This window comes from Poecilia reticulata, chromosome 9, assembly GCF_904066995.2.
Source record: "Poecilia reticulata chromosome 9, P_reticulata-male-v2, whole genome shotgun sequence".
NCBI classification, from domain to species: domain Eukaryota; kingdom Metazoa; phylum Chordata; class Actinopteri; order Cyprinodontiformes; family Poeciliidae; genus Poecilia; species Poecilia reticulata.
The window spans coordinates 30,212,698-30,229,851 of NC_088838.1; the positions used below are offsets into that span (position 1 = coordinate 30,212,698).

At 37.4% G+C, this 17,154-nt stretch overlaps 1 protein-coding gene across 3 annotated transcripts in view; it reads right to left on the reverse strand.

Moving 5' to 3' along the window:
- LOC103469838 (ral guanine nucleotide dissociation stimulator) overlaps window positions 1-16,358 on the reverse strand; it is a 57,946-nt gene extending 41,588 nt beyond the window's left edge. Inside the window, exon 1 of one of the 3 annotated variants that reach the window (XM_008417798.3) lies at window positions 15,715-16,358. In XM_008417798.3, the coding sequence (XP_008416020.1) occupies window positions 15,715-15,735 (21 nt within the window). In that variant the 5' untranslated portion in view covers window positions 15,736-16,358. Of the gene's footprint in view, window positions 1-6,954; window positions 7,749-15,714 lie in introns of those variants that run through there. The other 2 variants (XM_008417795.3, XM_008417797.3) reach the window with 2 other exon arrangements.
- Window positions 16,359-17,154: the final 796 nt, after the last annotated feature.

Below are 17,154 nucleotides of genomic sequence, written 5' to 3' on the forward strand. Positions count from 1 at the left end.
CCTTCACAGCTAAATGACAGCTTGACATCTCCATACATCAGTATCTGGAAACATTTAAACTTTTCTTTGTGCACAGGCTTGTTTTATCACCAATATAACAGAGAGGTTGGTAAAAGTTGGCTGAAGTCATTCCAAGTTCACAGTTTTTAGCTGAAAGTTGCATTAAAACATGTGCTCTCAAGTGTTCCTACAGGAGTAAACTCAAAAGTTTGTTTTTAAATGTTTGATTAATCCAACACTCAAGTTTCCAACAGTTAAATATAAATGTGACCTCATCAGGAGTGCTCTAACACTCCTTACTTGAATTAAAGTCTGCAGACCGCCCAGGCTGCTTTATATCTGTCACACACCATGAAGCATAAACCCGTCAATCAGTGGTCACGTTTTCATAAGTGCTTTTTGATCTTTAATATAGAAACTCAGGCCTGTGGAAGATTTTTGCATAAAGCTGAGCAACAAATAAAAGATATAAAACACTCCGAGTCAAAGGTTTCCTTAAATAAAACAATAGACTGGAATAATTGAGTTTTATTTATAAGTCAGCCAGAGAAGCTGGACATAGCTTCAGGACTGACTAGAGCTGCATTCACTGACCAGAGTAAAGTCAGGATTTCAGAACTCTATCTGAACTGCTGAGCGACTCCACCAAAGCTGTTCCAGTACAGAACCACAGCTGGTTCTGAAAACAACAACTGAGGACAGGTAGCTCTTATAAACAGACAGAAATCCACCTCTGATAGAATGCTACCTATACGCACTGATCTGTTCAGTCAACCCTTCATTGTTCATTTTAATTAAACTAAATGCAGCAAACTTTTATCATGAAACTAAATAAATATGCTGCAGTTGCATTTTGCATCCAACAGAATATGAAGGAAGAGCAGGATTCGTTTACAGTAAAACCAATAATAACTGGGTCTAATTATTATTGATGAGTGTTGGAAACAGGTGGTTGGTTGGTTGGTTAACTGTTTGTGAGTTTATAAATTGGTTGGTTGAGTTATTGGTGAGTAGTTGGCTGGTAGACAATTAGTTGGGTTTGTAAGTAGTTGGTTGGAAGTTAGCTGGGTTGGTAGGTTTATTGGTGGGTAGTTGATTTGGAAATAGGTTTGGTTTGTAAGTGGTTAGTTGAAAGATAAGTAAATAAGTAGATTGGTTTGTTGGTTGAGTTATTTAGTGGTGAGTAGTCAGGGGTTAATTGATGAGTTGGTTTTGTTGGTATGTCGTCTGTTGGTTGGTTAGTTGGCAGGTAGATCGAGTGGTTGGTTTGTGGTTTTATAAACTAGTTGGTTGATTTATTGGAGAGGAGTTGGTTGGCAACTGGGTTTGGTTTGTAAGTGGTTAATTGGTTAGGTGGTTGAAAGATATGTAAATACTAGAGTTACTAAATAAATTTGTATTTGATTTATGTCTGTGTTGAAGAAAAAAATGTTTGAAGTCAATACAGTGCTGCTTTCCTGTATCAGCTAATACTAAACATCAGATATCAGTATCGGAAGTGAAAAAAGTGGATAGCTGCATCCCAAGTTTGCAGTAGAAACTAAAATACTTAGATATGTTTTTGCAGTCAAGAAATGCATCAATTATTTCAAGCAACATCAAAAGAAAAAACCTCAGTCATGTTCACCTAAACATTTCAGATTCAGATGAAGATCTTAAATGATTTCCTCTTGTTTCAAGGGAAGCTGCTCTTTCTTTCAACCTCGTCACCCAGTTTGACCCCGTTGCGACAACAAGCCGACTGCAGTGAGGTCAGGAGGCTTTTTTAAACCCCGAAGAAGAATTTAGGTCACTAGAAACACAATCAGGTGTGGGAGCTGAGACAAGCTGAGCTCGAGAACGAGACGGCAACAGCGTTCATGTGAACAGATTCATCGGACGTTACTGTCAGGAAACATTTTCTACAACAATGTAGCTTTATGTTTTCACCCAAAGTGCTGCTGGAACAATAACAGCCTTCACTCACGGGCTGGAAATGACAAGAAATGTGAATGCCAAGATGTAGATGTGGGGCTGAATGCCAAACAGCTGCGTGTAAAACTGAAGGAACCCAACGTTACATGAGTTGGGGAATTATGGACGCTAAATGTTTAGTATTTGTAAACAAAACAGCCTCTCCTGAATGGTTGCTGTTTTCAGTTTTGGGTTTGAGTCAGAACTTCAGAGTCAGAACTCACAGATGGAAGATGAGTTTAAACACAGATTTCTGCAGTCCACCCATAATCAGACGTCCTCCTACTGCACAGAACTGAAAAATAAATCCTAATATTTACTACAAATAAAGTTAAAAGAACTATTCAGTGCTTCAGTTAGAGGGATTCAGGTGGGAAAAGTTATTGTGAGGAGATTAAACTGTGACTTTCACTCTTTAAAATGTAAAAGAAATGTCTAAAAATAAGTAGCTAAACAAATTCAATGAGGTTTGAAATGTTCTGTTTTTTGAGTTTGTTTACAGACTTGGAGATTTGTTTTAAAAAGATTCTGTTGTTTTGATTTTGATGCATGTATAAAAAGGTGAAGGCATCATAAGCTTGTGCTTCTGCCTGCATCTTGTGTTGTTATTGACAGGATTTTTAATTTGTTTGCTTTTGTCAGAATTGTAAATAAATACAAATGATTCCATTTCTGTATTTTCTTTTAAATTATTAAAAAAAAAATTCAAATTAAATATTGTGATAAACAATATATTGACATCAACATCGCTAAGTAAAACTGGACCGATATTAAATTGTTTATTTCCATTTTCTTGTTTGTTTCTGGGGGAGGTTGGCCATTTGGTATTTGTTTGGTCATGTGATCATGATAGTGATGCAGCTATGGGGTGTTTAAATGGAACAGTGTGATAATATTGGCCCAAATTCTCATATCAGTGGATCCCTAAAATATGTTTTGTAACCAATCACCTGACAGTTTAAATTGAAGATGTTTTTTTTTTCTGATCGGCTCATAATTTGCTGCATTGAATTGTGATTATGTGCCTCCAATAAATAATATTAGAGATGCATCAATCCCATATTAATATCTATATTGATACCGATATTGAAAGAAAATCTAGACCGAGTATTGGTGACAACATTTCTGATCCATAAGAGCAGATCTATTCAGTTTAAATCTATGCATTGTGATCTGAACAATGTCATGCTGTATTATTTATTTTAACATATATTTATAATTCCTAATTTCACTTTTTGAGTCAGTTTATTTTTACATTGTTTTTGTCATTTTCAGTTTCGTTATAACAAATTAAAGTTGTTTTTCATGTTTGATCAAACTTGAAGCTATTGGTGTATTTAAGTGAGCATTGCAGGTGCAGAGTTATCACATTTGTAATTCACTACAAGTTTAAGTCAGAACTGGTTTCCTGTATTGGATCGGTATCAGCCGGCACTAAATTTCAGATGTCTGTATCGGTATCAGAAGTGAAAATGGGGGATCAATAATAAATAAGTAAATAATATTACTTGTTTTATGAGAATTAACCGACACAAGCAGTGATCAGAACTACGATTTAACTGCCAAGATTAAAAAAACGCCTGCAATACAGTCTAAAACTAACATATCTAATAATGATGCTCCTCTGTGGCATGAATCACAAACTACCATCATGTAATGGATGATAAAAGCAAAATTGCCCGATGGGAGAATAGAGAGGAGGGATAATTATCTAAAAATATCTGAAAGGAACATTTGAAAACGAAGCACTGGAAAAATAAGCACTTTAGATTAAAACTAAAGTGCAGCTTTAACATCAGGTAGCAGGTAAAACAATTTAGTTATCATTAATCTGCAGAGAACAAAAGAAGCAACGCATTGTCTTTAAAGGAAATGACATGATCAAACATGTCAGAATATCAAAGGCTTCTCTGTGGGGAGATGGTTGCTTCGGCGTGCTTGGTTTGGCACAAAACAAAGATGCAAACAAGGCTTATACCAACGAAGAAGAGAGATTGCGGAAACCCAGCAAAGCATCCGTCATATCTTGAGCTGAGGTGAGAAAACTCGACTCGGATTGTGAGACAAAAGCCACAATTCAGGCAGACTGAGCTTCAGGCGGGGGTGAGAAAATCAACGGATACAAAGAAAAATATGTAAACAAGTCCAAGCTTTAATCTCTGACCTGCAGAGATGATTTAACAAAAAAAGCAGAAAGACTTTCTGCTCTAATAGAGGAAATGTCGTCACTCAGATCGAAGAAAGCAGCACAGAAATCAATTTCACTGCTGTAGGGCAACAAACTGCAGACTTAATCGCAAGCGTATATTGTAAAGCCATAGATACAGTAGAGAGCTGGACAGGGGTAGCCACCACCGTGCTTCAGCTGCAGGCTGATTCAAACTCACCAACAAACACAGTTTTTCAACACTAACAACTCGCTTTACTCAAAGGGACCAGCTACATCCACCGTTTCCTCGCAACAAAATGGTTAAATTCCCAACTTGTTGCCTTTCTGCACACTAGGCCAAAAAACTTGGTAAGATTATTTTTTGCAATGTGTGTACACAAACCGGAGTAACTTGAGTAAATTCATGCATTCATGCCAACTCCATGAACTGCAAAAAGACAAAATGTTTGCACTGCAGTCAAAAAATGTGACCACATGTCCCGCCTCTCGCCCAGCGACAACAAGTTTTGTTCATTTCTGCATGGAAAAAACAGATTTTTAGTTTTAAAGTTGTGATGCAAAAGGAGAACAGAATGTCCAAACACACAAACCGCACACTGCTTCACAGATGGATGAAAGAAAAAGCTTATCTGAGCAGCATACCTGATAACATGCTACAGAAGAAAGAAATCCACGTTGTTTAGATGTTTATTCTGTAGATATGCAGGAAAAGTGTGCAGATCTAATCATCTCTGACGTGACAAGTACTCACACACGGAGACCCAGAAAGAAGCAACACACACCACACTCAGTTGCAGGTTGACTCAATCAAACTCACTGACACATTTTCACAACACAAAAACTCGCTCTGTGAATGACTGCTTTAATATAACGGGACTTATTTTTAGATGGAACATGTTTTATGTTCTGCACAGGGGGGAAAAAAGCATCTTTTATAAGTCTGGAGAAAAATTAAAAAAAAAAAAATTAACGGTACGGAACGGTTCCGACCGTGTTTGCATTACAACTTGCGACCGGTTCCAATCGGGCCGGCCAAGCGGTTCTGCTTAGAACCAGCAGCTGATTGGCCGCTGGTTGTTATGGAGTCAGACGTTGATTTTCCGTTGACAGCTGGCTCTCACTAAACTGTATTTTGTAAAGAGTGCTCTTTTCAATATTTGTATTATTAGTTTTAATTAGCAATGGATTCGTCTCAATATAGTGCAATCACCTGGTCTAATGACGAGGGGGGGTTTTTCCCTCCGCTTACTCGCTGATGAACGAGTACAGAATGAACTAGATCGGTCAACGAGGAAAGACAAAGTTTTCCGCCGCATCTCTGAGGAAAAGGCTTCGGCCGCTACATCGAAACCATTGTTTAGTTTCAAAAATAATGACGTCAGGTACAGCTTCGATGGCGCCCTCAGTGTATATGCAAACACAACATGGCTGGAACCGTTCCGTTCCGTACCGTTCCCTGCACTGCGAAAACGCCTATAGATCCCACAAGTCTGAACCGGAAGTGACTCGCGCCATCTTAGAGGGGAAACGCAGCGCAATACATAGTGGACTAATGGCTTCGAAACCAACAAAATGAAAATATGTGGACACTCGTCTTGACCAATGTGCGAGAGAAAGATACATAAAAAAAAGTCGCTGCTGTCAGGATTCACCCATATGAGACGGAGAAGGAAAATACGTCAGACGACGTGGAAAAGCTCCCTCCGATCTCATACTACGACACAGTTAACTTCTCGGTGAACAGGAAGAGTGCGTACACCATGGAGGAGCTTCACCTGAAATCCGTGGACGCATACAATCAATATTTAAAAAGTTTTGTAAAGGACTTACAAACTCTTCGTGTGAACAACGAGGTTCTGGTAGCTAATCTAATTTTGCTAGTTTGGCAGTGAGTACTACAGTAAATATCACTGACATTTACTATTACACACAGGTGGGTAGAGTACTCCAAAATTGTCCTCAAGTAATATTTGTAATGTACTTATACTGTTTATATGTTAGATAGGAACGAGGCGAGAGCTAGTTCCTAGCTTGTGGTTTGTTTATTGTTGTCATAGCAACCCCATGGCAACAAGATTTCTGTCAGTTACAAAGTTCACGGAAATGTGACGTCACATGAGAGCAATTCCTAGTCCTGGGAATCCTGAACGACTCAAAATGCTCAAAAATTGATTTTAAAATGCATTCAAGTTGTAGTCTTTGCCGCTAGAGTATTCTGGAAATGGCGTTATGCGTCCGCTCTGCTACTCTGCTTTTGAACAAGTCTTTTGTTGTTGTTGTTTTTATTTAATTAAGAAAAAGCCAGGCGACTAAGCTGACCTAATTCTGGTAATATAAGTTACAGAACTTCATGCAGAAATATAAACTGATGGAATTTTATACAGTATGAAACTGTTTTACATAAACGTTCCGTTTGTTTACACAATTTTTTCCTCTGCTCAGTCACATAATTTTGAATAGAAAAATCGTTTCTAAATCAAAAATCGATCCGTGACTCTAAAATTCGCAATCGAATCGCTCGACACTGGGTGTATTGTTGACAGTGCATTACTGCAGATTTAGAGCCCTTTTACGTGACAAACTGTAAACCACACATGCGTACAGCAGCGACCACATTTTCTCTGCAGATATCATCCTACTGCCTATTTTATGCAAAAACCAGCACACACACAAAAAAAACACCATACATTTATCAGACTTTGTTTACGCCGCGACAGCTTGGCACATGCACACTCCTACGTTATGTCGTGAAGCATCAAAAGCGCACACACAGATGCAAAATAATAATAATAATAATGCGAGCAGACATTAAAAATGTAACGCCTGCTTACAGACAGGCAGGCGTCTCGGTGCGAAGCGGCGTCGGAGCTCACCAGGTCGTCCAGGATGGTGACGGGGAAATCAAACATGCACATCTTGACGGGCTGAGCGAGCGCTCTGTGCAGGCTGAACAGGGATCTGGTTTCCATGCTGCACGGTCGACGCACCTCGCAGCCGCCGCTCGACTGCGTGCAACAAACATGCACTGGTTGGAAAAATAGGGATAATTATTAAAAGACGAAAAAGGAGGAGGGGGAGCAGGGAGTCCCCGAAGCTGGTTGAATCCGACTGAGAGAAAGCAGAGGAACACCTCCACGTCTTTCTTTTTCTTCACAACAAGCGAGCGCTCCCCTCATCGCCCTCCCTCCCCTCGTCCACCGTCTCCAGCAGCTGCTCTCTGGTCTTTCCGTCTTCTGGAGGTTGTAGCTCAGAAACATTCAGCAGTGACCGCAGTCACACTCCCACCAGGAAGGGGGGGGGAAAAACAGAAAACGCGCAGACTGAACTGCAGCAGGTACACAGAGGAATTCGTTTCTGCTTCATTACTCTGCTGCGATTTAATCAACAGAGAAGCTGCTGTGTGAGCCCCACTAAAGATGAAGACCCGCCTCTAGGAAATGTGATATCCGTACCAGTTTAATCAGACTTCAATTTGTTTTCTCCATGACGTCGGAAAGAGAAGAGAAAAGTCTGAAAATGCTGCTATAAAACAAGCCGGCTCCATGTTTCCTGGAGTGCTAATAAATCTTTTAAAAGTCCAACTGCTGCTCAGCTCCCAGAGCTGTGATGTTCCTGCACCGCATCAGTGCAGGCACTGATTTTTTTTCCATAAATTTCTCCCAGTTGAAACGTTTCTCCTTGTATGTGGAGCCAGAAGTTGCAATTAAAAAGCACACTGTGAAACGAGGTTAAGGGGGGGTGAAGGTCGGAAAGGTGGTTTTGGCGATGCATCGATTTTATCGGCTAATAAAATTTTGGGTTTTTGAATATTTTATTTTTTGGAAATCTTGATTCAGTATGACCAGCGGCGCCCTCTGCTGGATGGAGGCCAAACTATAACACTGCACGAAGGTCTGAGCAGACGTCAGTAGTTTATCTCAACTTAATAAACCATTAATCGACAATTAATCTCAAGTGTAATAGTTGCTTGCATCCCTAGCTGTCACACGTGAGTATTATTCAGTGTTTTTAATGTTTTATGAAAGAGAGATGATGGGTTACAGAGCACACTGGAACCAGGATACCGGAACAATCTGCCATGTTCTGGTTCCAATAAAGCAGCTGCAGCAGCTGTCAGAGCTAAAACAAATGGATGATTTCCAGTCTTTCATCGCTTTAATCACAGATACACTGCTAAAGTTACACAAGCAGTCTATGTGAAAGTACTGAAACCAAGGTACTGACATTCTGAAGATGGAAAAATGGCACGTTGTCACTTTAAATATGCTTCAGCGTGAGCAACACTGAGTGAATCTGTCGAATCTGAAGGCAAACAGCTGTGTTATTATATCACAGTTTCTTAATTGATTAAGTAATTTGTGATTTCTGTCACCACAACCATGACTAACACGGTTAGTCTAAAACAGGTTTGGGCTTCTGTGTAAAAAAAAAAAATAATGCAGTAGAACTAAGTTAAGTTTTATACATATTTGTACTGATTCAACATTGTCTTCCTCTTTGCTAAAAACATAGTATGTATACATATTTACCTTTTGTCTTTAATGGGAGCAAAGTGTAACCAAAGTAAAACTTCCTTGTTTGTGGACAAATTTAACAAATAAAGCCGATTCTGATTCTTTGTTGTCGTCTCAGAAGACAAACCCAAACCAATGAGGATGACCTATTGGACTTTTATGAGTTTTAATAAACATTTCTCAGTATTTATAAATATGACGTCGTATTAGGACAATTTAGATGGGAAAAAAATGGAGGAGTAAATTTCCGCCAACAAATTTCAGAAATTTTCTAGAAGAAATGCGTGGAAATTTGTAAAATCTTTCAAAAGTCAAAAATTTGCGATATTGTGTTTTTTGAACATTACTAGCTCCATTTATATTACAAATGTGAGCAAAACTTGGTCAATATTCCGCTAAAGTCGAAAAAGCTAACTTTTGCAATTGCAGTGTTTCAATTAAAACACAACAAAATCAAACGTGACTAAGTTTGTTCAGGTCATTAGTCATTAAATAAGACTTAATCCTATTTCTACTTCCTCTCATCTTCTTTGTCGTTCCCACCAGTAGTAACATTCAGTTGTTAATCACATGACTCATGATGCGAAAAAAGTGTTTCTATTGAAGTTTTGAAAAATATACAACCAAAAAAAAAACACCTTGTTCTACTGCCAAAACTTTTGGAGTGTTTCCATTAAGTGAATTTATTTTCAAAATATAAAATTGCACAATTACCTGGTCAATGGAAATGCAGCTACTTAGAAGACAACAGGAAATAATTGGAGGATGAAGGCGCGGCATGTTTTAAAATGTTTTTTAGTGATCTTATAGTGCTTCTTGCTTAATGGAAACAATGAAATTGAAAACTTGTGTTTTGCTGCCATTTGTATTGGAAACGCAGCTGGTGTCTTGCAGGTGTTTTCTTTAGCTGAGGATTTCCCCACTGCTGAGAACTTTTGGGGACATTTTCTTTCAGTTTTGAACCTGTAGGCCTGAGCAGCTGATATTTTAACTCAAATACGACTTATCTAGGTCAGACTGCTTTTAACCCAAATGACTGAACGATGATGGAAAGGAAGTGCAGGTCGATGTTTTTCTCCGACTTGTTACTGGAAGCCTCTGAGGTTTAATCTTAGATGCGTCAATCTGTTACAACAACACAGTCTAGGTTTTTTAAATCACGCGTCTGCATCCAAGTTTTAGATAAATACACAACAAAATAATAAGAAAAAAAAAAACACGTCTTCGGTCTGTTTCTGAGCCAATATCTGAATCTTTACAGGACGGCTGGTGTGAATAATTAAAGCGTGTTCTCGCTCAGAGTTCAATCTCACGGTCTTGAAGAATTTACAAAGGCTGATCTCAGCCCTCCTTCAGATGCAAATGATGCTCGACATGTAGATTTAAAAGTACTGTGTCGAGTTCAGATGAAATACTTCTGCTTTAGGAAAGAAAAAAACGCACACACAAAAAAAAACGCGGAGAAAGAAGCAGAAGAAGAAGCAGCTGAAGGAAGAGAACGAGAGGCTCTGAAACACCGCTGGGAACTGCTTTCAGATGCAGAGGCCGTCCCACGGCTGAATGCTGCGAGAGAGCGGCTGTCATGGAAACAGAGAGGCAAAGCCGGCTCTTCGCTGGCCTACGTGAGATCGCTCCCCCTTCTCTACACAAACTAAGCAGCTTGGACAGGAAGCCAGAAACAGACCTGAAGGTCCGCTTCCTGTGGCCGTCACAATGACAGGACGGGCGGCGCAGGTACTCAACAGGTCGAACGTAAGCACGTCTCCTGGCTGGACCTGATTTTAACTGAAATGTCTCGTAGCAGAATGTTTATTCTGGTTTAAACTGGAAGCTCAGTTTCACCCAGAAAACTTTGACTTTACTCAAGTCACACAGTAAGTGGCAAACACTTTAATCCAGAATGCTGTGCGCCTCTGCTTCTATATATTGAGTATTGTATCACATGTATTAGCTATTGAAATTGATCACTTGACTATGACGATATATATTGTTACTGATTTGATGTGGTTCACCTCCTGCTTTTGGAGCATCTTCTGATCCGCTTGGTGTTCATATTATGAATTTGAAACGCATCAAAGTTCACTTCAACCAAACCAAGATCTTGGTTTGTAGGGGGACCAGAGTTTGGTTAAACATTCACACCTTCCCAAACGAACCAAACTTTCTATGCAAACAAACTAATGGTTGATTAAAGCAGACCAAACATGGCTGCTTTAAAAAAAAAAACTCAGATGCAACAGAAACTGATCATCCTTCCCTTTAAACAGGATCACATATATTCATTGATATATATATACTCTAAAGTACACATTTGTGCATAAAATCTGCTTTTAATTGCTGTATTAAAACCACCCAAAAATATCTGCAGTGAAGTTTTATGGACTAAAGAGACAAAAACAAACCTTTAGGAAAGCAACAGAAAGGCTAAAGAAACAATCTGCTCATATTACAGATGGTTTGGGCTTGCATAGCTGATTAATCTTCCTCTGAAGATGACAGAAACTAAGACTGTTCAAAATGAATCCAGAATCTACAGAGAGAGACTGAAGGAACTAATCCTCTCCAACGAGCAACAGCTGAAAGAAGCTGCAGAAAAAGCCACGAAAACACAGAAGAAGCATGCAAAAGTCTGATGGGTCACAAACCTGATGCAGGAAATGCAACAAATCAGCAATTACAATAAATACTGACCTGTTTTATGTGCTGTGAAAAATAAATCAACATTCTCAGTTGTGCTTCAAATTTATTTGTAAATATCTGAAAATTAAAGCTCCTTTTTTACTTTTCTACCCAAATTATTAAAGCAAAAGCAAAAACTCGGCCTTCATTGCTGTAGCACCTCTGGGGGTAAAAATGGATACATAAATGAAGCTCAGACAACAATTATGGGCGAGGCACATAAACAGAGGAAGAGAGTGGTGAAGACGCCCCCTTGTGGTGGCTGAAGGCTACAGCAACAAAACTTAAAGCATAAGAGAGAGAGAATTACACTTTATAAGAAACATAAATAAAACTTCAGCAGGAACTCAGACTTAACCTTTTAATCTTTACAAACTACAGTTTGGCCAGACGGACGGACGGATGGAAAATCTGTCTCTATTAGCACGTAAAACATAATTTTTTAACCATGCCTCATAGACATTTGTCTGAATACAGAAACATCAAACCAAACATTAAGCCAAGCTGATGTTTGGTTTGAATAATTCTCCTTATTCAGAGTTTGAACCTGAATAAGGAGAATTTAAATGACTCAGGGTAAAAACGCAGCTCTTTGTTCAAACTCAAAGTGCTTCTTCAGGCAACGCATTTCAAAGAAAAGCCTCTCCTAATGTATCAAACAAAAGCAAATGGAAAAAAACCCTCAGGAATAAAAAACAGAGAGGAAAAAAACAAAAAAAAAAACTGCGGATTCTTGTCACATTCCATCAGACAATAAGTTCCGATCCGCTCGCCGTGGGGTCAAAGGTTAAACACAGAAAAAGAAACAAACACGTTTTTATCTCCAAATCCCACACCGCCTGGGAAAAAAAAGACAGATTTCTAAATGTTTCACCAGGAGATAAACATCAACAGCAGCAGCGACAGCGTTTAATGCTGCGGCGCCTCAGCGACGACCTTTGACCCAGTTTCATTGTGTTTACTCGATTCCTGAGAGACTGAAGCGTCTTCAGGAGGAAGTAATGCAGAACTCATCTGGATTTAACACATTCACAAAATTATCCTCAATTTTTGGTTCATTCGCAGGAAATCCGAGCTAAAATTTCATTTTTATTGAACCTTACAAAAAGAAATAAATTTAAATTTAATAACAATGGTAGAATAACTTGTTTAAGAACCTATAATTTCACAGTTTAATTTGAAATGCAGAAAATTATAATTAAGTTGAATTATTTTTTTTCTGAGCTGTTGAGCTCATTTAAAACAAAAACATTAATGAAAGATGTTTTGCGCCGGTTTTAGCTTAAGCTGCTTCCATTTGTAGTCCCAGAACAGTAACTACAACATAAACAATGCTAAATGCTAAATAACTAGCATGTGTGCTAAATAAATATCAATACCTGTGAGAAGTTATTATTTTAGTAATCAATTATTCTGACAATTAATCTGATAAAAATTGGCACTTTCTGATATTTACTCATCATTAGGGCTGCAACTAACGATTATTTTAGTAATCGATTATTTGATTATTCTGACGATTAATCGATTATTCTGATGATTAATCAAAGAAAAAATTGTTGCATTCTTCAGATTTTTCATTTAACCACATAAATCTTTTTTAAAATAAAATATTAGAAATACAACAAAAGATGAAAACAAATAATTCAGTTCCTTTCTAAAAAAATAAGAACATAAACATGTTATTGCCTAAAATGTGGCCTTCCTTAGTGAGTGGTTGATTATTTGTAGCAATGGAAGAATCTGTAGCTAATAAGGAATATTTGTGTGGGGCTGATCTGTTTATTATATTTTGGATTAACTGATGAACAATTTGATACCAAAAGATACTTAATGGGAGATAATTTTTTACAGATTTTGCACCAGGTGATGTTAAAACTGACGCTTGATGAGTTTTTATGCTTTTTTTTATCTTCAATGCAAAATGTATTTATTTTTTGTCCAGTTTTTGTTTAGTTACTGCTTTGTTATTAAACCTGTTGCAATGACTAATAAATCGATTAATAATTTCTGATGATTAATATTTTTCCAAGGGAAATGTTATTTGCAAACTTCATAATCCATTTCATTTATGATTTAATGTGGATTTTATTTCCATTTTTTGTTTATTCAAAATATCTTCTAGTTTCAGTGTAAAGTGTTCTTTATAAAATGAAAGTTTATTGATTTTTGAGAGGGCGTATTTGTATTATCAACATATTACCCGAAAATTATCTAAAAATAACAATATTTTTGTTTATCGCAATAAGTTTTGGGACAATTTATCATCCAGTAAAATTTGTTATCGTGACAGACCTTGTTCTTCTTTCAGTAAATGTCCTTTTTTCATTCTGAATATTCCAGTTCACGATTAGTCGACTGCTAAATTAGTTGAAGAGTCTTTCAAATAAATCGATTAATCATTATTAATCGTTTCAACCCAGCTATATTTAGCAATTTTTCAGTGGTTTGGTTGTTTTTTTTCTTGGTGTAGGGAAAAAAAAAATATTGTCAGTAAATAATCAATTGTAACAAAAACATTAACATCTGATATCAGCCCAAATTTTTATATTATTGCATCCCTAATTTTTCCACAAGCTGTTTTTTTTCCCTAAACTTGATCAGTTGTGAAAAAAATAAACTAAACTCTGCATTTTTCCAGACTGCGACTTATTTTACGCACAATCAACTCGCAGAAACTCTTATACATTCAGAGTGTGACTGTGTAGTTTGACATCGAATGTTTACAGTTAGAATTAGAGTTTTAGGATTTATTTTCATTAATTTATTACTCAGATCACACAAGAGGTCAACAACGATTAGCTTTAAAAATGAATAATTATCACTATTTATAGGAGTTTGTTGTGATTTACATATAGAAAATATATGAAAACTGAAAGATTTTTCTTTTTTATTAATAAAAAGAAGCAAACTTAAGTTTTTCCAACTTATTTTGTCATTGTTATTTAAAATCTTATTTACATATCCCAGCATGCATTGGGAAAGCAAGCACCCCAAAATATCCCAGATCTAACTCCCACGCAGACACACGAACACACCACGGCGATGGTTCTGTTCTCCAGCTCACATTAGCCTTATTAGCGCGGCGTTATCAACGTTCACAGACACCAGGATGGTTCACGATCCTGCAGAGCAACTAGCAGATTAATTAACAAAATGTTTCCCTGAAGTTAAAACCACCACAACAATCATCCTTTTAAGACTTTCACAACATTTGTTTAATTTAAGAAGAACGAAGTAAAGATGTATCTGAAGGCTGAAGCTGCTGCGGGGAAAACAGGAAGCAGTCGTCTCAAACAAAACAAATCCGTAAAAAGGTTATGAGCTGCACCGGCTGAAGGACATTTCCTTCTACAAACCCCCAGAAATAATCAATTAAACTGCTCCTAAAGTTCCTGTCTGAGTGAAAACATTTGGAGATTATCAAGGAGAGACACAAAAATACAACATAACAAGTCTAAAAATACATTTTCTGCAACATTTAATCTCCTGATTGGCTACAAATTTCCCTCAGCATGTTATGAGCATCAAATTTTATCTGGAAATGCTTTTCATTAAATTAATTTAGTTTGGCTAAAAGTATTGGTGAAATTAAGGGTTTCGTGTTGAAAAGGGACACAGAAAAAGTAGTGCATGGTTTTATTGTCAGAAGATTAGAAACTCAGTACAGGAACGAGTTTCTAATAGTCCAGCAGAACCAGCTAATATTTTAAATATAAATATAAGAAATACAATTAACAGTTTATTTTCTGTTTCCTGCAACATTTTACATTGAATTTCAGCAAATATTAAAACTAAAAATATCAGTGATATGCTTTTAGATCTGTTTTTTTAATTAGGTTGGACTTTTTATGTTTTTTAAATTTTACATAATTTGCCGTCCCACTTAGAAAACTATTCATTCTCTTTTTAGCAAAATTTAGCATTTAACTTGAGTTTAAATCATTAAAATATTTATAAAGAACCACTGTTTTATCCTCTTCATAAGACTGCTTTCCAACAAAAAACTCTTCATTCAGAGACCTTTTCAGATTCACTGTAACACAGACTGCTACAGGAGATCCTCCCTGCCAACAGCCATCAGCATCTACAACTATTCGTTTCATATTTTCACTTACTTGATAGTTATGTTTATGCATTAATTAATTAAATTTTCTTCACCTCTTTTCCTTTATTTCCCAATAAAGCAGAAATACACTTGCTTTGCTCGTTATTTCATAGATATTATGACCACACACGAGAAGGGACACAAATCCTGCTGAGAAAATTCACCCGGAGTAACAAAAATCAGGCTGTTTTCACGCTGATGGCTTTAACAGCGCATCTGTGGAAATATGCAAATGAGCCCAGGTGTGTATTTAAATATGAACCCGCTGACTTGATGCTCCGCTGGTTTCTTACCTGTTTTTCCAGCATGATCATTCTCTCAGTATCATGACCTTCATGGAGCGGCTTCCCCGTCAGACACACTCCATCTCTGCCAGCATCTTCACGGATAAACCAGAGGAAAAATAAAAAAGGATGTTAAAAAACGAGTGGGAGGGGAAAATGAAGGTTATTGATGCACACGGCTAACTAGCGGCGCCGCTGGGCGGATAGAAAACAGCTAGGATGGTTTCTCCTTGGCAGGAATGACTCCAACATGTCTTCACGTCAATAAAAAAAAGCATTAAGGAGTTGTCTTTTTTTAACACGGAGGAAAACAGCACAGCGGTCAGAGGAAGAAGAGGAGATAACAGCCACCGAGCTAAGGGGGTGGCTAGCCGAGCTAGCGTTAGCCAGCTAATCCCGGAGAAAAATCAGAATTTGATTTGTCTCCTCGGAACCAGATCCATTGTCGCTCCGCTGCCTTCCAGTCACGCCAGAAAAAATACGCGGAGGCGGCGTCCTCTGGGCTCGGCTCTCCCAAACAAACCCCCGCCGCGTACCAACATCCTAATAAGGGGAGCGGTGTTGTCCAAAAAAAGGGAAAGGAGATGCTGGGATCCGAGCAGTAACACTTTAATGGAGGATGCTGCTGCTTCTGCCGCTGCTGCTGCTGCGGTCCGAGGACTGGCTGCGGTCTACGACGCTCTTGAACGCATCACGACGTGAGCGTTCCGACGGAGAAACTTGGAGAACTTCGACATAATTTCGTTCACAGTTTGGTAGTAACTAGTTACATTTACTCAATTACCTGGGTTACTTTTTAAAAATAAAAAAAATTGTACTCTTAGTAGCATTTTGCTACGCAGTACTTTTTTACTTGAGTAATTTTATAATGAAGGAAAATTTCTGGATTCTACTGAATGAAGAACAAACGTGTTTTAACCATAAATTCACACAGACACATACCTGCAGTTTTTGTTAGTTTCCTAAGTTTTTTTATTAAAAGAAACTGATCTGGAAAAATTTTCTTTTGCTTGGTTTTATTTTTTGTTATTGTCATTTTGGTCATTAAAATACCAAAATTTCCACTTAACTTTATATTTTGGATAATGTAATTTTAAAAGATTAAATAATTGATAATTTGATCAGTTACTCAGTACTTGAGTAGACTTTTTACAAAGTACTTTTTTACAGTTACTTGAGTAATTTCTTGGACGGCTACTTTTTACTTTTACTTGAATAAAAATATTCTGAAGTAGTGCCTATTGAGTACAATTTTTGCGAATTCTGCCCATCTCAGCTGAGTAGAGTAGTGACTCAAAGAGTAAAACGGTATTTGGTACAACAAAAAAACTTTAATATTTTAAAATGAGACAAAAATATAAGGATATATATATACATTATAATTATATAAAATTACTATAAATACAAATAATAAAGCCATAATATTTCAATATTAAAGTCATAACATTA